Raw genomic sequence first — 26,523 nt, forward strand, 5'->3', positions numbered from 1 at the left:
TGTGTTGTCTTTTTTAAAAAAAAATTTTTTTTTTAGGTATTGGAAGAAATTTCTTGTTACCCAGAGAATAATGATGCAAAGGAACTTAAGCGCATTTTAACACAACCTCATTTTATGGTAAGTTCTCTCAAGAACGCAAGTATGTTATTAGTGGCCCCTACACATTGCATTTTTCTGTACAACCGCATGTCTTATATCACGTAAGAATACACCTTAAACTATAAAGCAGCAGTGTATCTCCCAAAAAACATATGCTTTCAAATAGGATCTGCCGAAAACCCCTTAAGCATATAATCCAATGCTGTGAACCCAAGTCTTTCATTTTGCAAGCCATTAGCTCATAGCACTTATTTTATGTTTTTGTCATTGTCAAGTAGGTCCCAAAGCAAGCACAGATGAAATTGTAAAACTTAAATAATCAACCTGATCCCTGCCTCAGTCCCTACTATGGGGCTCTTTCTGGAACTCTTCTTGCTCAAACAATACTCCTCCATCTGACCAACCCACCCAGAGTAGGTAACTCATCATGTCATCAGATCAGTTGTACTGCTTAGATCTAATAAAGTATCATTCATTCAAGTCTCCAACATGAAATAAACCCTTAATTCAAGCTTGTAAAGCATCCCACATCATACAGCAAATGATGTTTGAGCACATTTTGTCATTTGTTTGGGCTAATGTTACAAACGGCCTAACTCATTTGGCAATTCTATCAGTAGGAGTAACCATCGCATTTTCTGCACAACTTGTAACAACCATAAACTTCAGCATTTCTGGTAAATGTTAATGTCTGCTTGATGGCTAGGTAAAATACTTTAGTGGAGCAGGAATGTTATTAGCCAGTTCTGATGCAATGTGATACTTATTAGTTTTGTCAAGTGTAGTTGACAAATTATCATCATCAAAATACTTTTATTCGGTAAAACAACCTTCAAGTTTACAAGAAAATAAAAGTTTCAAATGCAGACAAAAACAATACACATTAGTTTTCTGAACCTTCTTCAAAGACAATTGCATACATGTTTAAAAAAGAGTAGAAAATACAAGGAGAGCGCAGTTTGCAGCCTTAATAGAGCACCATTTTCCTAGTATTAGATCTAAAACTTCATTCTCAACAGCCATGTCCTATAACTATATTGGGTGGTTGCAAATGTCACAGGGGAGACAAAGAATGGGTTCAAAACATAGGTGTGCAGAGCAGTGTGTTTGGTGTGCTACTGCAGCAAGGAGTGCTTTCTGTTTTGGCAGCGTTTTCCGTCCGGCAAGTCTTTCTACTACCTCCATTCTACATCACTGAAGGTGCAGTTCTACAAAAGTTCCACACTGCCGCGGTGTGCGTAGCAGTGGGTTTGGTGTGTTTAGGTTGTGCAGGGCAGCAGCGCGGTGGTGAAGAACATGGTAGCCGGGTTCAAGGCAAGAGGAGATAAGTCTGGCAAGAACTTGTTAGTTATTTATTTACTATAAATTGTAAAGATATCAGCAGTTGAAAGACGATTGTTAAACACACATGTGGGCCTTGGGGTGACAGTGGGCTTTTGGTCTTTGAGTTCCCTACAAGAAGATTGGACTTTTCACGTGTTGCTGCACAAACAAGGAACTGTGTTAAGGGTGACTGTGGGCCATTGGCCTTTGAACCCCTTATTGGTTGTCTGTCTACTAGTGGTGTGTATCCGCCCTGGAAACTTGATTGTTTGCGACAAGAGAATACCACTAAGCACTCTTTAGGCAATGGTGGCTGCCCTTAGGAGTATGGTGCTGGAACCTGGGCCTACCCTTGAGGGGAATACATTGGCAGCCACACTGGGTATGGAAAGGGGTGAAAAAGTCATACCAATAGCACATCCTTCCCAATGTGTCTGCCAACTTTGAATCTTGCAATTCCTGCTGCTGTCGGTAATGCAGGGCAGCAGGTTCATTTGGATCAGGTAGACTGTGGCCCGGAAAACCCAGCAACAGCCACATGACATTTCTTTAACAGCGGCTATTCTATTGTGGAGAGGGACCTCGCACCAGGGACGGACCTAGTTTCAGATGTATCTATGTTGGCTCCTGTTATCTGTCATGAACTAGGGAAGCGAGTACGACTATCACCAGAATTTAAAACTAACCAGTGGGCTTTCCCGAAATCACCAGCGCGAACCCAGGGTTTTACAGAAATTACTTCAACCTGATTCACTTAATCCTGAGTGGATTCCTTCTGCTCGCTGACTGTGAGGGCGGGTGTGACGGCTAGTTTTCAGGGGGAGGATGGACCAGAGGCTTTTGAGAATATATGGTCCCCTCAAGAGGGCCAGTCTGGTGACGAGACATCTCAATTGGGAAGGTGGAGGGGGTACAACATGTGTGGTCGATGAATTATCATTTCCAATCTTGGCATGACTACTAGATTCCATGGATAGGGGGTACGACTTCTTGAATTTTGAGTTGAGAGGTAAGGCAACCCCTAAAAGATCTTGTGGGGAAAGCGAGTTTTCTGGAAGGGTATATTGTTGCCTCAACACAGGTTTCCATGATGTATGCAGCCCCTGAGAGGTCTAAACTTGAGCCTAAGACCAACCTAGAAAAAGAGGTTCCCCTGGGGCTGTGCATGGCGAATGCTCAGGTGGCGGACCTCATTGAGCCACTTCTACCACTATTGTCAATTTTGGGGATGTGCTCTGAGGAAGCAGAAGCCATCCTGTGTAATAGTTTAGTAGAGGTACCGCTGCCTGTTAGCGGTCCAAAAACTAAAGTAATACTGGTTGTCGCAAAGGAATCAAAACATGTTAATCTTCCTCCTAAACAGAATAATAGAGGATCACGTAAATTCCTTTGGAATTTAAGGATGGAGGGTTGACGGGGGAACTGCTTTGACGAAAGAAGATCTTGATCGGAAAAGGGCCTTTTTTAAAAGCAGGAAGGTGAAGGGTAGGATTGAGCCTGCATCAGGGATGGTAGAGGCATCTAAGTCAGAGTATAAGGCTTGTAAGGAAGTTGAGCAAGTTGAAGATTGCCCGTCTTTGGATTTAAGTAATATATCAGTGTGCTGGAGGAGGATGAGAACATTGTGAGCGGGGGAGAGGGTGGCAACTAAGATGGTCCATATAAGATCGACTCAATTGTGGGGTTGGGAGGGGGGAAGGTGTGTTTTATGAGGGACTCAGTCACTCGCTGCCTCTGTGGAATTAACCCAGATAGGGTAGTGGGTTGTGAACCTGGAGTGGTGGATTTGAGACCTGTATGGGGAGGACCAGAAATTGTTCTGCATATTCTCAAGGCCTATGGTGGTAAAGGAGGTCCCAATAGTGGGCGATATGGAGGATCCCCCATAAACAATTCCAGTACCCATTCCACGTACCATCGAAGAAAAGAGGTAGGAGATGCCAAAATGTAAACATCTCCAAATAACGCCCGTCCAAGTTGGCAGGCAAGTCAAGGGGCAAACCAGGATGTCTATTATAAAGAAAAAGCCAGAGGAAGAGGCATTCTGTTTATTTTAGGCGCCGCTTCGAAAGCTCCAATAAAATCCCCCTAAGTAGACATTACATTCTTTCCCTTTTGTTTGAAATCCTGCGCTTAAGGTTGGTTACAAGTGGCGATATTAGGCTAGTGGAATTTGTTCTTGATGCCTGGATATTGTCAAACTGCATTTACGCTCACAAATTGTTAAAAATGCAATTTTGACTGAAAACAAATCCCTCCTTTTTCTAGGTTTTGAAATTGTTGATGTGGGGGTTTCTATTATATAAACATTTTTGTCGCAAGAACCTGGGTTGGAGAAAGGGAAGCGGAGTGTCAAATTGCCACACAACCAGATAGATATGACCGGGTCTTTACGGCATTCCATACAGTTTCGGCAAACTGAAGTGAATTATAGTCACCCTGTATGGTTGGTTTACAATCAGGCAGCCTGAAACAAAGATTTGACTTTTGTGTCCTGGAACTCTAGGGGCTTTGTGAACATTGTGAATAACCCACATTTGTTTTCCTCGATTTGACATTGCGTGTTTGCAGGAAACTTTGCTGATGGACACGCCAATTATAAATGGGTAAGACGTGTAGTGTATGTTGAGGCTGAACAAGGTACCAGGGGTCGCCCATTTGGAGGTTTACTGATTGCCATTAAGAGAAGTTTGGACCTTGTATTCCAAAAAATAGATTGTTGGCTGCGCACCTAGCGAGTACCACGAGTACTGTTTGCTGTGAGGACCGGCTGTTTGTTTTCCCTCTGCACATCGTGTCAAAGCTGCCCAAATTTCGCCGGGAGGACGTCTTTTGCGGCAACACTTTGCCTGCCTGACCTTTCACAGGAAGTTTAAAGGTGACTCTAAAGACTTGTGTTTCCCACATTGGGCTTGCCCGTGACGCTGCACTTATTTAATTGGTGCCTTCTCCGCACTACGCCCAAAGGGGCGTTTAGCTATAAGAACGTTCTAAGAACGTTATAACGTATACTTAGTGCCTTCTCTACGCCGCGCCTGAGCGGCGCTTTGACTATTTGTGTTGTTTTGTTTGTTCTGATTATTTACTTTGTTTGTTTGTGTTTACATATTTTAGAGTGCCTGCCCCTTGCCTGGCCGCGCCTCTTCCTGTATCATTCATAAACCGCTGCTCCTGCGCACCCGCGCTGCGCTCCTAGCAAGTACCACGAGTACTGTTTGCTGTTCGCTGTGCTCGGTGCGGCTTGCGGGGACTGGCTCTCTCCTTTATCCAGTAGTGAACTTGTGGAAGGAAATTGATTTTTCTTCTTGTTTAAGCCACGTGATTAATTATTCTTGTTCTGTTTGAGTTATAAGAACTTCTAGAGTTCGTTGTGCCAATTACCGTTGCATTATGGATTTGGCTTTAAGAAATCGGAAAAAGAGGAGGGAGTGTTCCTATCAAACCCTTCCCTCCGCCGACTCTCCAAAAAATGTAAATAAAAAGAAAAAATTTAGCCCTGTAACCTCACTTAATGGTAAACAATCATTTCTTTCTATGTCAAATCAAGAAATGTTGAAACCATTTGATGAAGTAGACTCTATGTCTGAAAAACAAATTGTACCCGTTGGGTCTGATGAAGTATGTTCGTTAAAAAAAGCAAACGATAACATAACCAATGATCCATTTGATACAGAGGAACACACCTGTAACATACAAAATATAATTTCTGACATCCATGACAATAGATATTTACTGATTTCTGATATTTCTATGCTTGCACCTGTAATTATGTCAGACTTAGACAAAAGAGTACGTTTATCACTCGGCCCCTCCACTCCAGTGTCTACTCAAGACATGCGGATGGAGCACGTACACTTTCACAAATCCAACATTAAAGAGTCCAATTATCAGTGTATAGACTCAGGAAACATCACAGAGAAGATTGATGTACAATTTCCGTCCACCAGTTCGCCTTCAAAGAGATCTGTGTCTAATCCACTCATACAAAACCCACTATTTGAGCAGAAGACTACTTCGGGTCCTGTGTTTAACCTTTCCAATGTGCCCGTGATGCCACAGACTCAAGAAACTATTGAGGAGGACTACTTTGAACAAAAAATCAATGATCTACCTATCTTCATGAAAATTTTAAACTTGTTGGATCGTGGTCATGAATACTCGCATCTTCTATTGCAAGAGTTAAAAAGGGAAATGCTAAACAACACTTCCCACATCACCAAAATTGAAGGTTACATCATGGCGCAAGAAGCATGGCAGGGAAATCACATGAACTGCAAAGTGAAGGATGCTGCAGAAATCAACATCCCGCAGGTTGAAAAAAAACAAATGGGTACACAAACCTCTGATGAACCAATGCTATTAAACGGTGTGCCAGTGACTTGCACAAATATTGCAGTGCAAGGTTGAAAAAGTAGAAAAAGAAGAGGACAAGGAGTCATCGTCGGAATCTGATAAAATTAATTATCTGGAAGTTGCTAAACTGCAACATGAAAGACTGATACAAGTCGAGAACATCTTGGTCCAGATGAACTCCAAAAATAATATACTAGACAAGCTAAAAGAGGATCAAACACCCAATGACAGTAAAAACTTGGTAGAATCTGCACCGGACAGTCCTACGATTTTGATTCACTTAATGGATAACGCCACGGCCAAAGAAGAACATCAAGAAAGCGCGGAATCTCAAGCAAAGTTCTATTACATGTCACGAAGATCCAAGAAAAATCATTTAAAAGCGTTAAAAAGACGTCACAAAAATAAAGGAATCTCCCTCAAAGCTGAGAAAAAAATGCATGATTTGTCTAAAGAACTCTCTTGTGGAAATAAAGAATCCATAAGCACTAATTTAAGTGCAATTTTGGTGAGCTCTCCAGAACAAAAATTAAACTTAAATGAGTTAAATAAGGAGAGCAAAAATGCCTTGCAACTGAAACCATCTCCTACTCATGAGATTGCTCTGAATTAACTGGTTTCTCAAAAAAAAAAAATACAGAAGCAGCTTGTGAAACGTTCTAATATGGAAGTGGCTGACATGAAAGGAAAAACTCATAAGGAAATCGAATCTAAGGTGCAGCCTGAGCTGATGGTTCAACCCCATTTAACTTCATTTTTTACCGATATTTCATCAAAAAAATCGGATGGGTTCACTAGAAACACTACATTCAAAAGTAAAGAGAATAGTTTTGGAGAGACTGCGACCACTGTGATTGAAGAAGAAAAACATTCAAAAACAATGCATAGTAAAGAAGTCTTAGAAAAAATTGCCATACTACTAGAATCAATCCCCAACGATGAAAGCTCTTGCATAGATATACACTTTAAGCAAGGTCAATTGATCGAAAAGGTTCTGCAGACGAAGGGTCCTAGTCAATCCATATCTGATTCTACAGTATCTACCCTCGCTAAAAACACCCTTCCAGAAGCAATCATACAACAAGATCAAGATGGTCAAACAAGGACTGAACCTAGAATAACAAATTTCCATGCAGGGGATGACTTGCCCGAAGAATGGAAAGAAAGCGCTGACGAGGCTTTCCAACAAGAGTGCCCTAATGAGATAAAAGAGAATCAAACCATCCACCAATTCCAGGATATCCCCTCGGAAATGAAAAATACCATTGGATGGATCAGTGACGTCAAAATCAATGGGACAGCTCGCATTAACAGATCGTTCCTCATGAACGCCCTATAGAAAATTCCTCCACTCAGAAATTTGGTCACAAATGACATAGAGTGGATTAGATTGCCTAATACGAATAATAACAGGATGCTGTCTAAAGTGTCTTCTCCCATAATTACTAAGCTAATGTGGGATTACCAAAGTGATCTTTCGATCCTTGGTCTGGTTATGGTTGGTTTTCCACAAATAAAAATTGCTATGGACTTTCTGGAATACCAACCACCTCCTCCGAAACTAAACAGTGACTCTACAGATTCTTTATCTGTAGATCATGCATCGAACAAAAATATGTCGGAACAACTTTCTGCCTTGACTAATGCCCTAAATGGGCTTAAATGGCTGGAGCCTCTCATAAAGTCTGCTGTCAATATAAGTACATCTACAGCCTCTTCATAAAGTCATGACCTTACCATTGTGTTGTGGAACTGCTGTGGGCTACTTAATTTACTGAAATGGAGAAGAGCGGCAGAACATAAAATCTTATCTAATATTCTATTTATTCAGGAGTCTATGGCCATGAAAGACATCCAATTTGACGGCTATAAAACCTATTCCCACCATGCTAAAAAAGGGATGAAAGGGAGACCTACTGGTGGAATTGCGATCTTGATTGACACCCGTTTAAATTTTACCATCAATAATATATATGAATCGGATATGTTCATCATGTTGGATATTTCCTTCTTGGTTAAAACGAATGAAAATCTATAGTTGGTCTCCTTTTATTGGAATCCCGCTCAACTCCTAATTGAAAAAGCGGTTGAGATCTTAGGTGATGCTCTTAATCGTGCACTCTGCAAAGCTCCACATGCAGAAATCCTTATCGGAGGAGATTTTAATTCCCATATGGGATACCATGGCATCTCTAAGAGTTCCTACTCACACCATCACCATGCCTCTAGTCTAAAAGGAAAGATTTGGTGTAAATTCCTCAAAACCTGGAATATACACTTAATTGACCACACAGATACTCATTGTAATGTCACTTGGAAAAGGGGTAATTCAAGTTCATGGATCGATCACATGTTTGCCTCAAATGGACTTTCTCGTTCTATGACTAAAACAAATACCCTTAGGAATGATATGGGCGATCATGTGATGATCACTACCTCAATTCGGAACTATTTTACCTTGTGTCCTCCATTAGCTCAGTTAGCACTAATTCAAAGTCACAGACCAGGTGCCTCAATCAACTGGTCTCCTGCTACATGCAGAGATTTCACATTCATTGTCAGTAGAGACCTCTGGAAAGACAAAGCACAAAATGGTATGTTTAACTCTGCAATCCTAAAATGGAATTGTGAAATGATTGCCACACATTTGGCAAAGGGTGTTTTTCGTAAGTCTGAGCAACTCTCTTGTGAATATAACAGAGATGACTTTTGTGCTAAAATAGCAGTTTTAAAAAGTAAGAAAAATGCTCGCATACGGATGTTAAAGAAGTCTACGTTGTGCTTCAATGCCGAGTATTTTGCGCTAAAAAAAAGGTTCTATTTTCATATAAAAAAGCAGTAAAGGAGATTCATGATGCCAACAAACTGCTTCAAAATCAAAAAATAGTAACTCTTCTTTGCAAATCGCAAGACTAAAGACATATGGAATACGATAAGATCTCTAGACAAAGAACCATCGCGTGAGTTTGTCTCTGGCATTGATAGTGCAACCTGGACTTCTTTTTTTCTCGCCATATATGCTCTCCCAGAAAATGTCAGTGTGCTTGATACTCCACCTGATTGCCATCTACTTCCTAATGTCTGTCCTTGGGGAAAGAATGACATACTTGAGGCTATCCAGAAATTAAAAAGCTCTAAATGCACAGGTCCTGATGGACTCCCTCCTTGCTTAATAAAGGATGATCCTTTATTCTGGGCCCCTATTTTTCTTACGATTTTCCAAGAGATATTCAAATACAAAAGGATACCGGAGTCTTGGCTTACTTCAATTATCATCCCCTTACATAAAAAAGGCTCAATTGAAGACCCAAATAATTATCGTCCTATAGCGATCATTGATGTTGCTGCGAAAATATTTGCTTCTCTAATTCTACAAGAACTTGAAATTTTCGCACGCAATCAGGATTCTTTGTTCTTCGCAAGTGGGTTTTCGCAAAGGGATGGGAACCCCCCTTAATGCATGCTTGATGGCTCATATTATATCTCATGCCACATGCCCGTCTCATGGCCCCGTCTTTGTTGCCTCCTTAGATCTGAAAGCTGCGTTTGACTGGGTTATTAGAAGCAAATTATGGGAAAAATTGCGGAAAGCAAAATTCCCCCAATATCTGATTATTCTTATTCAAATGTTGCACTTTAGAACTAATTTCAAAGTTAGAATCAACAGGGAAGGGTCTCTAACCCAAGCTATTCCATCTTTTACAGGTGTTAAACAAGGCTGTAACTTAGCAGCGATACTATTCAATCTTTACCTACTAGATATAGAAGATCTATGGAATGCTAAGAAGTCGTTTGCAATTCGCATTGGCGCCTTTACCTTGTCTTGGTTAGCGTACGCTGACGACATCTTATTTTTCGATCGGACTCAGTTAGGTCTTCAAGCTAAACTTGATTGTTTTATGCAATATTGTAGCTCTAATAATTTGGTAGTCAATCCTCAAAAATCTAACATTATTATTTTCTCAAATAAGAAAAAAGTACGTAAATTTGTATGGAAAATTGGTGTTTCTCCAATTACAATCAGCCCCACTTTACCGTACTTAGGATTGATTCTCTCAAAGAATACCTCCTATAAATTCATGAAGGAACAATTGAATGCGAAAATTTCTCCATTAAAATGCCAAATGAAAATCCTACTAAAGAAAATCTGCAAATTTTCTCTAGTGCCACTTTTGGAATTTTATTCAAAAAAAGTTGAAGCCATTTTATTATATGGAGCTGAACTTACCTTACATGATTTAGGGCCAATATTGGACCAACTTCAAGGGCATATTTGGAAAGATGTATTAGGCTTACCTTTATCAATGCCTAATGTTGTGATAAGACACGAGTTGGGGATTAACTCCCTCTCCTCCAGATACAATTGGCGCATGCTAAATAATTTTGCTAAAATATTATTTCCTATTAGAAACTCGCTCTACATAGGGCTTAACAAATGCTAGCTGATAACAACCCTCCCTCTATGGTGCAATTTAAAGAACGCATGCTATCTTTACTGGATAAGATCAATCTCCCAATGGAAGACCTGGAACTTTTTCAAGAGAAAATCAAGAAAAAGCTATTGCTACAGGATTGGGGCGATACCTGTTCGAAAATGGAAATCTACCCTTCTTGTGCGGAATATCGCAAATTTATTCACAAGCAAAAACCACGTATGTCTTACTTGATACTTTGTCCCTGCTCTAAGGTCCGTCGCACATTTATGCGCTTCAGGCTAGATTTAATTCACACTCGATCTAGAACGAAATACTGGTCTAAAGATACATTGGCTCACACTAACGAGGTATGTCGTTTTTGTAATCAAGCTCTGGAGACCTTAAAACATCTGTTTTTATATTGCTGTTATTTTGAAAATATACGATGCATTCTTATAAAGTCCTTTGTGCAAGCTAATACGATTCTAGCTAGAGAGTGGATTTGAACTAAATGTATGTGGGGATCAACGGACACTTCTGTAGTAAAAACAACGAACTTTGTAAATATTATCGATTAAGAATTGGAAAATGCGTCTCAACTTTAGAGAACTAATGAACGTTGAGAATTGATGGTGCTCAAATCTAGTGTACTCTTGTACAGATTTTAATTTATGAATTTGACATTTTATGTTCAACATGTTACATCGATTGTGTTTATATCACAATATCTTACGTTGTTTGATTTTAACAATTTTGTATTGTCTGAAAGAATCTCAAATTATTTGTAAGGTCTACATTTTTGACTAAAAACAAATAAAGTTTAAAAAAAAATAGATTTGAAAAGGAGGGCTATGTTGGCAATCTTGCTTGAAGGGATGGGAAAAGACAGGGGAGGGTTTAACCAGTGTTTGCTGGTAAACGTAAATCTAAACCCTTAGCGGTGTCTGCCCGCATTGGCTCCCCCCCCCCTTGTCGTGTACAGATGACATATCTTGGAAAACAATCCTGAGCAGTCAGTGAATAATAGTCCAACAACCTTTTACATTTTGGAAACACAGATCACAGTTTATTGGAGCATACAACAATATTGGGGGGCAGTCCCAGCCCTAAAGTACCATGGTTCATGACCATCTATACCACAAAAAAGTCCTAGCCCCCAAAAAGTGTGGGGCATCTTCTGACTGTTCCTGTGTCCCCTTGCCACCTCCATGCATGTCGCAAGGCACCGGACGTGGGCGATTCCAACACAATGTCTGGACGATTCCTGGTATCACGGATCGGAAAGCTCAAAAATGTCAAGGGAAGCACGTGATAGGGGTCAAAGGGTACGCCAGAAGTTTGAGGTGTCGGACTTCGAGCCAGTGAATGGAAACTTCACAGGTGATGTTGCCCTGAGTTTTACTTGGTGAAATGGTTCCTATTGACTATTATTTCCTCTCTGCAGATTTGTTTCAGAAAGGTGGTAGCCTGAATGTAAAAAGCTCAGGATTGCGTGATCATGCTATTGTTTGTTGCCAGCTTCCCATGCTTTTGTTAACACGGTTTGAGGGTAATGCCTTGAACGTTGAAATGAATCCAAAGTACCATTTAGTACAATGGTCCCCCAAGAATAGCTACAGAAAGTGTAGGAGTCTTATATGTCTAGAGGCGGGTGTTCTGTGCTCCCCGGAAGGGTTTGCCTCCTCTGTCTCTAATGTCCTAGGGGGTCTATTGCAAGTTAAACAGCTGGAAAAGGGATCAAGAAAGGTGGGTCACAATCATGGCTTAGATCCTTTGGTCCAGAAGCAGAAACAAATGTGACTAGAGATAAGGGGGATACAGAGGACTAGGATTCCTGAAGTGTTAAGGGAGATCCGTCAGGCTAAACGAGCATAAAGAAATAGGCTAAAGAGCCACAAATTATGGGATCAATGATTCCGAAAAAATGTTGACCTGCATGTTGGGAAATAATACTACGAGATTCTGGCAGTTGATGAAACCAAGGGGGACAGCAAATCCAAGCAATATCTGAAGATGCTTTGGTTACTTCTCAGAAGGTTATATAAAGAAGGGGGTGTTGGGTGATGGGGGAGGTTCCCAATTTACACATGCTGGCTGGAAGGGGGCCCTTAGTTGGACCCTCAATGATATTGCAATTTTGATTAAATCTAGTAAAAAATCGAATGCTCCTGGGCCGGACGGTTTGACTAATTTGACCGTCAAATCAAACGTTCTGCTATGGGCCCAACTTTTGTTATTTCTGTATTGTAACATCTTGGTAACTAGAAAACTTAGAGACTTGGTGTAAGGCCCTGATTGTTTTTTAATCTTTAAGGGAGGGTACAGACTGTACCTGATGCACTATAGGCCTATTTCTTTGTTGGATGCCTCAAAAATGGATAGAGAAAAACCGGGGAATGAGACAGGGGTGTGTCCTTGGCCCGTTCTTCTGTTTTTATATAAAGGACATGCTTGCCTGTTGGAAAACTGCTCGGACAAAGCCGCCTAAGTTGGAAAACCTTGTAGTACAATATTTAGCGTACGCAGATGACTTAGTTGTCTGGGATATGACTCCAATAGGCTTGCAAAGAGCTTTGCAGGCGGTTGACGATTTCCTTTAGTAAGCTTAACCTCTAAGTTAACACGTTGAAATCTAAAGTTTTAGTGCTCAATAGGGAGGGAAGTGTAAATGGAAAAAATGTGTTTGGGATTTGAGAGGTCATGCTTTGTAGATGGTCAACATGTATAAGTATCTGGGCTTGTGCATTTATGATGGAAACGATAGAAAGGCGCCAGAAGCTGAAGTAGATTCGACATTTTTGGCAGCAACTAGCCAGCTCACCCAATTTGATTACAAATTTGGAAGGTTTTCATTTTTACCCGTCTTGAAATTATTCAAACAGAAAATAGACTAACTTGGGGACAATGGTGCTCCAACAAGGGAAGAAAGACAGGATTTGCTGGGCCAGGCTAGAGGTCAGGTTGTGGAGAAGGGTGCTGCGCCTACCGACCTCAGTCCCAATTCCAGGTATACATTTTAAGTTGGGGCAACTGCCAATTCAGACTGTGATTGACTGGGAAAGCTTCAGTTGTATGCTGGCATAGTCTCACCACCTAACGCCTCGTTTTTTGCCCACCTGAATGAAATGTGGGTAAAAGGTACTTGCAAGGTGTGGACTAATTGGGGCGCATGGTGTACGGAGACTCTCTCCAAAAAGGAATCATCAACGGATCCTAACAAAATAAAGCAAAAGCTTTTTAGACATCTGTGGACACATTTTAAGACCGTTTTGCTGGAATTTTGTTGGCTTAATGATCATTTTACTTTATAACACACCAGCCCCATACCTGACAAAGCATCCGTCTAGGGAATTTAGGTCCCAAATGTTGAGGCTAAAGCTAAATCTGGTCCGCACTATGGATGTTTTGGGCAAAAGGACAAAGGCCCCTCAGGGAAAAAGGCTCTGCAGGCACTGTGCCTTATGATGAAACCCTAAAACATTTGTGTGTATTTTGTCCAACACTGCGTCTGTTGTGGTTGGAAAAAAACTGCTTTGCGCCCAGGCATACTTTAGGAGGACTTATGAATTAGAATCCTTCATGCAAATGAAATGTCCCTATGTATCGGGCTTTTAAAAACATGTGGAAGTCGTTTTAGTATAAGAGAAAGGGTTCTTTCATTCTTCGTTTTCCTTCTAGCCCTGAGCAGGCATTAAATATAATGAAACCTGTCTTCAATCCCTGCTGACAATCTTTTCAGGTCACTTATTGCTGCTTGTTTTTAGTATGTACACCTGCTATCGTTTTTGTATATTTTATACTTTTATACTGTTTTTTACTATAAAATCTATTAGGATTGCAAGTGTTAAGGTTTTAGGTTTTTTTTAAAAGTCAAAACTTGTAATTATGTAAGTAATTCTAAGTGATTGCTTATGGTTCCTGCGATTTTATGTAATTAATGATTGATGTGTGAAAAGTTCAGTTTTGTACTAAACACAATAAATAGTTTAATGTACATATTCCTGGGTCTCTTAAAATTGTTTTTTAATACAAACGTCTCAACCTCTGTGACTTTCGCATGGCAGAAAGAAGTGCAACACTGTTTCTCTTGCGTTCCCACACCTAGGGCAGATATCCGATGCAGTGGTACACTAAACATGAGTCAAAACAGTTACTGGAAAGATGCCCAATCTCAAGCGCATCTACAGGATCTCTCAAATGGGGGTACAATTTAGTCTAAATATTGCTTAAAACCGAGGTCACTATTATGAACGATGTATCCACAGCTCAGTTTGCACTTAGCGTCACCTGTCAAGAGTTATTCCATAGCTTTCTGTTTAGCAGAGTTTTTGGTATTATTCATAAGATTGACAACCACCCTTTGGGTTACTCCACAGCTCACTTATGCCCAGATTTTGGAACATGGTCTTAATATGAGCTAACCATTTGAGGCTTTTGCCTCCATTTAGAGACATGAGCTGTAACAGTGCCTCTCTGCACTTTTCCAAACCTGGTTGATACCAGACCCTTATCCAAAAGAATACTGGGTTAAACATAGCGAGAGTGCCTATAGAAATGATGTACTCCAGATAGGTAGGTGCAGAGGGGGCGCTATTAGGGAGCAATAAGAGTTGTTTTTAAAAATGTGTTTTCTTTAATATTAAGCTGTCTGACCTTTCCATAACCCCAGAGTTCCCAGTCATATGGTGCATCTGGCAAAACATGATTGTTATAGAAGTCCTACGCAGGGGACACAGCACTACTACCATGACTAAGAAAGTAGCACCTAATGACGCCACTTAGGTTTTCCAAATTGATTGCGGCATTGTCAGCCTGAGCCACCCAGCCAGGATTCTCCTGGAACCTCACCCCAAGATAATCAATGTGATCCACCTGTTCAATTAAAACACCTCCAACTTGATTTGGTTTTGCCAGTGTTCAAATTTAAACAGAGCTGGGTGTATTTAGCTAGAAAAATAGAGAGATTCATCTAAACCCTGAGTAGTAGTTGAAAGTAACAGTGTCCTCTGTGTGAAAAAGGGCCGGATATTTTTTTAAAAAATGTATTTGAATTTAATTGCATAGCAATTTTTACAAAAAAGACAAACATTTTAGGTTTAAGTCTGCGGTCCCCCGTTTTCCTCATTTTCCAAGAACCATTTTGTTCACTGACCCACGGGTCCCGTTGCGAGATAGTGTTCTAGTCTGTGATTCATTTGCAGTCCGGTGTCTCTGAGTAAACTTTCCGAATGAAATGGACTACTGCAATCACCCATGACGTGGAAATGCCACTCATCAATGCAATCCATCGTTGGTGGTAGTCCAATGTTTGTAAGGATCGAGAAAGAGGTGTCATAAATTGGTGACGCTCTGAAGCCAAGCCAGAGCAATTAATCATCACATTTGGATGGATTTGTTTTCTGTCTCGTCCTTGCAGAATATACAGCCAGATGATGAGTTTGTGCCTCTTATAGACTGAATTTCATTGTTTGGAATTAAATTGAGGCGGATTCTCAAGAACATGTCCCTGAATCGCTGATCCGGAAACTTAAGAAGGTATGGCGTCCGCTTGTTTCTCTTCCGGACAAGATATGGTATCTTTCCAACCAATTTAGAGGCACTAGCTTTATCCCAGGTACGGATCCAGTCAGCACGGAGCAGTTTTTCTTTTACCTGCATAGGGTTTGTGATGAGGTCGTCTTCCGAACAGCAGAGGTCTGCCAAAAGGTTTTTCAGATGACACACCCAGTTTGACAGACTTACAGATGAATTGATCTTGATTTCATTCTTTTCAACACCCTTGGGCGACTGGGTAACATTGTTTTTCGGTATAAAGAAAGCCTTTTCCAATCCACTACTACTTCGAGGGATGACAATGACAGTTCTCTGCGCAGGACATCAATCTGAACTGAGTCTGGAAGGTTTAATGTCTTTTTCCAGATGATTGATTCCAAGCGCCCCCAGATCTCTTCTTGGATGCCCAAAATTCCATCGGAGCCGTATGTTAAGGAAGGGACTATCTTCCCCTTATAGTATGTTATAGCCGCTGCCAAAGAGAATCGGCCAGATTTTGCGTCCATGATTTTAACTTGACGCGCCAGTTTAGCTTTAATTTTCAGGTCTTCTAGAAATGGGGTCTCTACCAAACTGTTATTTATAATAGTACCCAAGTATTTAAAGGTAACAACCTTTTCAATCGGGTTCAAGTCCACTTGCCTTGTGAACCGATTGGTATTCTGGCTCCCTCGTTTGAATTGCATGATTTTAGTCTTAGCTTGGCTGATTTCGAGGTGGTTCAAGGAAGTGTATCTCTGAAGACTATCCAACTGCCTTTGTAAGCCGATTCTTGTTAGGTCTATTAAAATTAGATTGTCTGCATAGACCAAACGGGTCACTTTCTCTCCGCCTATTACGGGGGGGAATGATCTCAGTTTTGGCTCAAAGTGGTTGATATCCGAGGTGAAAAAGTTGTACACTGCTGGGGCCAATGGGCAGCCCTGTTTCACCCACCGATATGTCGGGATTTGTGATGTCAAAAGCCCCGCTTTGTTCAGTCGGACCTGGATTTTGGTCTCTGTATGAAGCGCTTTTAAGGGGCCTAATATGGTTTCTGGGAATCCCAGGACTTCTAACTCCGTCCAGAGGAGTTGACGATCGACTGTCGAAGGCTTGGACGAGGTCCACGAACGATATGAAGAGGTCACTTTTTTTTTTTAGTGCACCTTGTGTTTCAAGATGATTAGGATCATTATATTTACAGCGGGTCCCATGGTTTTTACAAATCCCGTCTGAAAGGTATCGATTGCGTTGATGTTGGATGTCCAGGGCACACATTTTTCCAAGAGGAAAGTTCCAAAAATGTTATCTATTAGATCCAGTAATGCTATTGGTCTGAAATTATTCGGGTCAGACTTCTCCCCTTTTTTGAAAATGGGGACTATCACTGCTAGCTTCCAAGAAGCTGGAACTGTTTTTGCTTTCGAGATTTCACAAAAAATTGCATGGATGAAGGCCGAACATTCCTTTGGATGTTCTTTTAGGATAGCATTTGTCAATCCGTCCGGTCCTGGTGCCCTTGAGCTGTTAAGTTTTTTTATTTTCTCCATAATTTCAGGTGGACCATAGTCAAAATTCCAAGTAGCAGTTTCTTCCAGTTGTTCTCCAGATCTACTATGCTGGTATGGGTCATCAAACAGGGACACAAAATGAGATGTCCAGGCTCTCTCGTTTACACTGTTCGATGTGACACCTGATTTTGTCTTTACGGCACCTTTAACCAGCGCCCAAAATTCTTGAGATTTTTTGTTGCTAAGTATCTTTAGCATTTGTTCTGCATCTTGTTGTAGTAGTATGTATTTATGTTGTTTTATCCATGCTTTTTATAGGCTTTGATGAAGAGCACCGCATTGAGTTTAAACTCCATATTGGATGATTTTGCGGCCTGCCGTTTAATGCGCCTCATAGCTCTTTATTTCTCATGTAGTGCTAGGTCAAAAGTATGACGTTGCGTGATGGTAGTCTTGTTACTAAGAGAGCCGCAGCTAAATGGGACCAAGAGCGGTCTGTACTCCGGGGTTTTTAGAGGAACCAAAGAAGTGTTTTGTATTTGATAGTACATTTTAGTAATTGCTGTTATTTCGTTGGGGGTTAAGCGAAGTCTATTTCCGGCATTATTAGGTTGTACACTCGCCGGCATTGTGGCGAGCCAGGCCGTACTGATCTGGGGGGAGAAATAGTTCCACAATGTTATGGTTGCTATTTAGTGTCCTTCTGATGGTGATACCTGAGGTTAGTTGATAGATGTCCGGCGAAACGAAGATGTGATCCAGGTCCCCAGATTGAGAATCCCTTTCCCAAGTGGGGATATTTATATAATCCGGGCCTTCCTTCGTGTTTTTATTCTTCTTAACTTGGAGTAAGCCTCTTGCCTTTGCAAAGGTGGACCATTTTCGGCCTCTTGAGGTAGCCGTGTTGGAGGATTTTGTGAACTTTTATCCTTTTGTTGGGGGTTCCAGCACTATATTTAAATCCCCACAAATTATGATGGAATCTATCTCGTTTTCTGACAAGGCTTTGTCCAAGTTTGCCGTGACCTGGTCGATGAATTTGTCATCTGAGCTTGCCGCCGGGTTCCAGTAACATGTAACTAATAACAGGGCTGCAAGTCCTGTTAGAAGTGGTCATTGATTGCCATTCCACTATGGTCGCCAATCAGGACAGGTCTGAGAAGATCATTTTGGTGAGGTGCAGACCCGCTCCAGTCCGAATAGCTAACAAGAGGCCTGAGTAGGGGCATCCCTTTTTTCGCCCTTAGCTGCGTCTGCTGTTATCACATCATACCCGTTTAAATGTGGGCAGTCAATCAGCCAAGTCTCTTGTAAGCAAAGTATATCATAATCACTCAGGTTTACATCGCTAGGAACAGTCAGGTGGTGGAAACCTCTAGTGTTCCAGGATGCCAACCTTAAAGACATCTCTTTGGTTTTTTCAATATCACGTGTATGTTCCTGTTTCGGCGGTTTAATGCGAGATCCTTTGCCAGGCTGGTATCATGTACTTGATGGCTATGCTTTTCTCTTACAAAGTGCGTCCTGAATCCATGACCAATCACCAACTGTTCATTGAGGACCTTTTTGACCTGGTGCCCTGCCTCGGGATCATCTAAAAGCAAGTTATCTTGAATCACAGTGATCTTAATGTCTGGGCGAGGGCCAGGCGGTTTTCTTCCGACATTCAGAGGGCCAAGATACGGCTGTGGTTTTGAAGCAGTTGAAAGCTTTGTTGTTCCCTCACCTAGCAGGTCACACTCCTTTGGTGATTTGGGACTGGCCACGTTCTCTAGGTGTTACTCCTTCCCTAGTTGGTGTACAGAGTCTTGGTTGTTCGATCAAGGTTAAATCAAATCCCAAGAGTCAAAGGTTTTCTATCTCATTTACCAACATAGAACAGACCAGTTGTGATCGAATATGCAGGAAAACTGAATCAGTTCTATGTTTTATTCCGAATTCGACTATTTTGATGTCTTCGGACCTTAGCTGTCGCAAATTTGGAATGCTATGCAAGATCTGGACAATTGTGCTGCGGTTCAGAATCAGGTTTGTGGTTTTGTCCAGGATGGATTCTAGTTTAAAAAACCTGTTACTTCGAAGGGACTGTGTCCTCCGACGTATTCCTTATCTTTGATAATTCGTCTCCAGCTTGCTGGCCTCGGAAATTTTTTCTCTGTAGAGGGCGCTGCGCGTCGATGTCCGCCGAGTCGATGTCCCTCGACAGCCACTGTATCGGCGCCGATGTCACCATGCCCATAAATAGCCATGCGCGGTGTCCGTTGCTCAGTTCCGTTTTTCCGCGCTTCGTGGGGCCTCGGAATATCGTTGCTCAGTTCAGTCAGATAAACCTCTTATATTTCACTCGATAAAACCAACTCGTTCTCAATGGCTTCTTCATTGGAACCGACGACTCCGCGTTCCGGCTTCAAAAAATGTCGAGACTGCGGAAAGAAAATGTCGATAACGGATCCTCACGGGATTTGTTTGTAGTGCTTGGGAGTCGAGCACCATTGTTCGGAGTGTGAGGGCTGCATGTCCATGACGGCGAAAGCCTTGAAGGAGCGCAAGGGGAAGCTCGAGAGAGGTAAGTCAGTCAAAACCTCCTCGAAAGTTTCTTCGGCCGAGTCGAGGCATTCGTCTCCTCGACGTCGAAAGCATTCCCATTCTAGGTCTCGAAGTAGCTCCCACCACTCGTCGAGATCTAGACACTCAAAGAAGAGACGTCGAAGATCCCCTTCCTCGTCATGTCTGTTTCCCCAGAAAGGGTATCCTGCCCCACAAAACACAGCTCTCAGGCTGAGTGGGAGGAATTCAGGAAGAAAATGCTAAGTGTTTTCTAGAAAGCGGCCTCGACCCCGACGAAGACAGCTGAGGGTGATACCCTGGGTGAAAAACCCAAAAAATCAAAATGCTGCGAGTCGTTGCACCCGGCGAAAGAGTCCACCCGTGAGCGCCACGGGTCGTCGGGTAGGAAGGCACCATCTTCAACGCAGTTGTGGAAGATCGCTTCGACGCATGGATCAGCGGCATCGACGCCGTTGTCGAAGGGTTCTTTGACGCAACGGTCGATCGAATCGACACCTTCATCGACGACGATGAAAGAGAAAACCACGGCTACTTCACAGCCAACGGTTATACCCAGAGCCTCCAGCACAACGCCGAGAACGTCGTCGACATCCTTGAGTAGGATCCCAATCCTCTCGAGTTCTTCGAGGCCTCTTCCAGTTTTCTCGACGCCTTTCTCGGCGCCTTCAAAGCCTTTCACATCGGCGTCGACGACATCAATGTTTTCTCGCCCAATAATGACAAGTTTGTCTCCTTCTGCCTTAGAAATGGGTTTTACACCATTTCCGAGGTCAGAGTACCCCAAATTATCTTCAATCTATGAAGAAGGGGAGGATTCTGACCAGGAAAGACCCTTCGGGCTGCAGAGGACCACACCACCAGTTTCAGAGGATTTTACCTCTGAGGAAAGAAGGTTGAAAGACCACAGGAATCATTACCTGAGGCAAGTGGGCTGGACACTTCCCCAGAAGTGGAATTCGTCAAACCAGACCCAGGGGAACATGCCCAAACCCCTATAGAACCCTGATGGCAAGGATTATTGAATTCATGGGTTGGTCTGCGCCTTCACCTGTTTTTCAACAGGACAACCTTACAGACATACTAAACAAAGGTCCACAGGAGGATCCTGTGGTCCCCTTCCATACAGCCTTACAGAGGAAGATTTCATCAAATTGGGAAACTCCTGAGGTTATCCCTGCAGTCAATAAAAGATTGTCAGCCAAGTATAGGGTAGCTGCGGCTGACCCTGAATAATTATCAAAACTCCCGACTCCAGAGAGCCTGGTGGTTCAAGCGGCAACTTCATCAAGCAGCAGATCCGCTTACCCTACTGTCCCACAGGATAGAGATGACAAAAGGTACGATTCTATGGAAAAAAAAGTATTTTCTGCTTGTAGTATGGCGTTGAAGTCCATCAATGCACTTGTACGCTTGCCAGGTTCAGTCACACACTGTGGGAGTGTGCTTCATCAGCGGCTGACTGCATACCGGAAGGAGAGGAAAGGGAAGCCTTCCATAACATCATTAAAGATGGCAAAGATGCCATGTGCGAATCTCTTCAAACTGCAACGATTCCGCTGACAGTATCAGCAGGGCCATGGCGGCAAGTACTGCAATCCGCAGGCATGCGTGGTTGCGAAAGTCTGGCTTTGCTTCAGATGTACAGGCCAGACTTTTTAATATGCCCTTTGACGGCTCTTCTTTATTCGGTATAAAGGCTGATGACAGTCTGGAAAAGTTGCAAACATCTAAAGCAGCAGCAAAATCTTTAGGAGCTGCAATCCGCCAAACTTCTTTTCGCCCCTAAGGAACCTCTGGGCGAGGAAAGTCCTTTCGCTATTCCGCATTCGGGAAAGGCAGAGGAAAGCCGGCTCAATGAGGCCAAATGAGATCCACCCGAGGTGGACGGGTCAAAAGTACTAAGGCCGCAGCAGCAGCAGGTGCCTCTTTACCCTCGGCATCTGCATCAGTCGCCCCAAACCACTCTGAGGTCTTTCCACACAAAACACCTGTAGGGGGCAGGTTAACTCGCCATCTGACGGAATGGCAGGCTATTACCTCAGATGCTTGGGCATTGGAGACAGTTGCCCAGGTTTACTGCCTACCCTTTCTACACATTCCTCAGAGTCATCCACCGGGGAACAGCTCTCTAAAAGTTCCAGATCCGCTCCTCTTGCAGGAAATTGTAGACCTGCTAGGGAAAGGTGCCATAGAACCGGTACCTGTAGCGGAGAGGAACAAGGGCTGGTACTCGTCCCTACTTTCTCATACCGAAGAAGGACGGAGGACTGAGACCCATCTTGGACTTACGAGAATTGAACAAATTCCTCAGGAAGGACAAGTTCAAGATGGTAACTCTCTCTCAGATCCTTCAGGCCCTCCAGATCCAGGACTGGCTGGTATCTCTGGACCTCCAGGATGCTTATTTCCATTTGCCAATCCATCTCAAACGCAGGAGATACCTGAGGTTCGCAATTGGCGGCTCTCATTATCAATTTCGAGTTCTGCCATTTGGGCTGACCTCCACCCGAGGGTCTTCACCAAGCTAATGTCGGTAGTGGCTGCAAGTCTAAGGAGGGAAGGGATCCACGTCTACCCCTACCTGGACGATTGGCTGATCAGAGCTGTATCTTCGGAACAAGCTCAGATCCAGCTAGATTATGTCTGCCACTTCCTTCACAAACTGGGCTTCTCCCTCAATTTAAAGAAGTCACAGATGATACCATCACAGAGACACCAGTTCGTTGGAGCGGTCCTGGACACTTCCCTAGGAAAAGCCTTGCCACCAGAGGTGAGGGCTCAAGATATTCTGCAGATGGTCAACAAGTTTCAAAATGCCCAACATCTCCCAGCCTTCGACTTTTTGAGATTGCTAGGCCTCATGGCATCCTGCATCTTCCTTGTGCCAGAGGCTCGCCTGAGAATGAGATCTCTCCAGTGGGCACTAAGGACCCAGTGGTCACAATACTCAGGAAGAATGACCTTCAATGGTGGGCCTATCCAGAGAACATCTCGAAAGGAGAACTGTTTTGGCAACCATGGCCGGAGATAACTGTAGTCGCAGACGCCTCACTCACGGGGTGGAGAGACCATGCCAACGACTTGACCATCAGCGGTCGTTGGTCTCCATTGGAGTCCAGACTACACATCAACCTATTGGAGTTTAGAGCGATCAGACTAGCGCTGAAAGCTTTCCTGCCATCAGTACGGGGGAGAAATGTCCTAATAATGACGGACAACATAGTGGCCATGGACTACCTCAACAAAAGAGGAGGCGTGGGGTCACTGCCACTGTGCAGAGAGGCGATGCAGCTCTGGATTTGGGCAATTCAGTAAGGAATCTCTCTATCGGCAGTTCACCTAGCCAGAGAGAAGAACTTGACAGCGGACGCTCTGAGCAGGCAGAGCACAGTCTCCCACGAGTGGGAGCTAGCTCAGGAAGTCCTTCAAGAGATCTTCGCCCTTTGGGGAACCCCTCAGGTGGATCTGTTCACCACCAGCTCCAACAGGAAGTGCGATCTGTTCTGTTCAAGGGAATTTCCCCCGAGAGGAGCTCTAGGGGACGAGTTCGTAGTGGACTGGGCGTTCCCACTCCTTTACGCGTTTCCACTAGTCCCTGTTATTCCTCAAATGATCAGGAGGTTGAGAAGATACTGGAAAACCATGATCCTAATTGCCCCGGACTGGGCCAGGAGAACGTGGTACCCGAACCTTCTAGATATCTCCATCTGCCCTCCAATCCGTCTTCCACTCAAGGAGAATCTTCTCTCACAGAAGGGAGGTCAGGTTCTCCATCCAGACATCAGAACCCTCAACCTTCACGCTTGGCTTCTGAAAAGGTGAGGTACAAGGATTGGGACCTCCCTGATGATGTCATGGAAGTGTTGCTTTCGGCCAGAAGGCCAGCAACAAAGTCTTTATATCGCTGCCTTTGGAACAAATTTTGCAGCTGGTGTAGAGAAGAGAATATCGACCCTTTTTCATGTGGTACAACAACGGTGTTATCGTTTCTACTCTACTTGGCAAACTCAGGCCTTCAAGTTGGCACTGTAAAAGGCTATCTCGCAGCGCTATCTTAAAGTGCACTGCGGAGGAACCATCGTATTTCAAACTACCCCATGTAATACAATTTCTCAAGGGATTAACTAATGTTTATCCTCCAAGACCATTCCAAGTTCCCCTATGGGACTTAAATTTAGTCTTAAATTTCCTAATGGGTACTCCCTTCGAACCACTCCACTCTTGTTCGTTGAGATTTCTCACTCTTAAAACTGTCCTATTAGTAGCACTAACATCTGCTAGGAGGGTGAGCGAATTACAAGCTCTTTCTAGTAAACCCCCCCCCCCATACAATTTTCCATAAGGACAAAGTTGTCCTACAGGTGAAGCCTTATTTCCTCCCAAAGGTGGTTTCTGAATTTCACATCACTCAGAAAATTACCTTACCTTCGTTCTACCCTCCTCCCCATCCGGGGAAAGAGGAAGAAAGGCTACATAGGCTGGACCCAAAGCGAGCTCTAAGCTTTTACATCAGCAGACTGGCTAGGATTAGGCAAGCAGACCAACTGTTTGTAGGATACTCAGGACACAAGTTGGGACTATCCATAACAAAACAGACCATTTTCAGGTGGATTATTTTGGCCATTCTGGAATGTTACAAACTGGTCAAGAGAGCAGATTTGGCAAAGCCGTTTTACATTCGGTTCATTCCTAAAAGGGATACATGACATTATTACTCCCACCTCCAATTACATGCCACTGCTATGGGAGTCTATCAAAGATAAGGAATACGTCGGAGGACACAATCCCTTCGAAGAACAAGTTACTTCTCACTTTGTAACATTTTTTCGATGGAATGTTCCTCCGACGTATTCCTTATCGCCCCTCCCTTCCATCCCCGCAGTAATACTTCCCTTGTGGTTGCAGCTTACGCTCCTTCAAGGTCAATAACCAATTCAGGTATGACTTATCTTATGCTACAAAACGGAACTGAGCAACGGATGCCGCGCGTGGCTATTTATGGGCATGGTGACGTTGGCGCTGATACGGTGGCTGTCAAGGGACATCGACGCGCAGCGCCCTCTACAGAGAGAACATTTCCGAGGCCAGCAAGCTGGAGACGAATTATCAAAGATAAGGAATACGTCGGAGGAACATCCCATCGAAAGAACGTTACAAGGTAAGAAGTAACTTGTTCTTCTCGAATCAGTTTGCTTGTGAGAGTCCTTGCGAAGATTGCGACTAAGTCCGAGCAGTCGTCTGGCTTGGTTAGGGCTTCCTAAACCAGAGTTGAAGCGGGGGGAGCTCTTGCTACTGGTTTTGCCATGGTTGGTGGTGGTAAGAGGATCTATAAGAAAATCTATATCTCGCTTCGGGTGGTGTGGGAAAACACGTTTCGGCCACACCTTGGGTCCCTATGTACTCCTTCCTCTCCTGCGCTTTGGTTAGACCTGAGGGTCAAGGAGGTTTTTTGGATTTCCAGACCCTGCATAGGTTTACGTGCATCCGATCTTTTTTCGAGAACTTGGCGAGCTGGGAATTACCTTTCCTTTAAAGCGGTCCTGTGCCTTTTCGATGGTGATGCTCCTTTTTTCGGATAGTGTCAGAAATTCTGGAGAACTGGGCATGGCCAGAGCGGCAGTTTCGTCGCATGGTGCCGTTGCTACCTCATCAACCTCTGAGGTGTTCAGTTGCGAAAGGTTAATCGGGTCTCTGATGATTCACTGATATGTCTTCCTTGCTCCGCACCGGGATCCTCGACTACTTGCGAGGTTCCGGGTGGGAGCCGTTGGGCGATAACCAAGGGTTTATCCATCTCCCTGCAGACTGGACGGTCTTCATTACAGGATTGGGGAACTGTGTCTTTCAGTCCTCGAGCCGAGATGGACTGGACATCAGTCAGATGGCTTGTGTCTTTGGAGTCTGTTTTGCCGGACTTCGCGTTTTCTTTTCTCAAATATCCAGTAGTCTTTGTTTCTGTGATCCTCATGATTTTTCACAGATGACACAGTCCTGAGTTCTTGCCCAGGGGGTGAGAGCCGTAGATGATCTGCTAGTTTCAGAACGACACAACCATTGCTGGGGCCCCGTGGTGGGAGGTCGACAGGAGAGGGCCGCTGCCCCCCAAAAGGCTTAGGTTTCTCCTGGTCTTGTGGTTGGAGTGAATTCAGAAAGCTGACTGTTTGTGTTGAGGCTTCATGCATGTCTCTTGTGAGATCAATTTGGGGGGGCATGGTTAGATTTGAAGTTGTCACAGCAGAGGATGCGGGTTGCGCTGACTGCAGAACGGTTGTCGTTTGACATCCTGCGTCTATAAGAGGCTGCTTGTTTATTTGGGACCGATGGGGCGTTTTCTCTAAGGCTGTGACAAAACCTTCCAAGAATATTCATTTGGTATACATCATTGCGAGCAAAGACGTGTGGTCCCTCATGGTATCGTTTATACCTTCATAAAGTTTTGCAAAAGGTACAATGGTGATGGAGGACATGAGTGACATTAAATCCATTTTCTTAGAAGAAGTACAAGATTTCTGATCTGAGTTGCTCTCGCGACTTCGCTCAGGCCGGTGCGGAGTGGTAGGTGTCAAGTCGACTCTTTCTGAATTAGGCAATGTGAGCGGGGAGGAGTGGCGGTGGCTACTCCTCTTTTGAAAGGGCGTTGTTGGTCTCACAAAGCCCTCCGAAGGGTTGGTAGGTAGGTCTGTCACCCTCGCCTGGGGTGCGTGTGCCTGTACTCTTGG

The 26,523-nt window shown here is 43.5% G+C and overlaps 1 protein-coding gene across 10 annotated transcripts in view; it reads left to right on the forward strand.

The window, feature by feature from the left end:
- The window catches only part of CASK (calcium/calmodulin dependent serine protein kinase), a 2,777,982-nt gene that overhangs the window by 1,926,764 nt on the left and 824,695 nt on the right, over positions 1-26,523 (forward strand). For all 10 annotated transcript variants that reach the window (XM_069636511.1, XM_069636508.1, XM_069636509.1 and 7 more), the window contains one exon: positions 37-117. In XM_069636511.1, the coding sequence (XP_069492612.1) occupies positions 37-117 (81 nt within the window). The remainder of the gene's footprint in view (positions 1-36; positions 118-26,523) is intronic.

The sequence above is a fragment of the Ambystoma mexicanum genome, chromosome 7p, assembly GCF_040938575.1.
Source record: "Ambystoma mexicanum isolate Mex_15411 chromosome 7p, UKY_AmexF1_1, whole genome shotgun sequence".
Classification (NCBI taxonomy): domain Eukaryota; kingdom Metazoa; phylum Chordata; class Amphibia; order Caudata; family Ambystomatidae; genus Ambystoma; species Ambystoma mexicanum.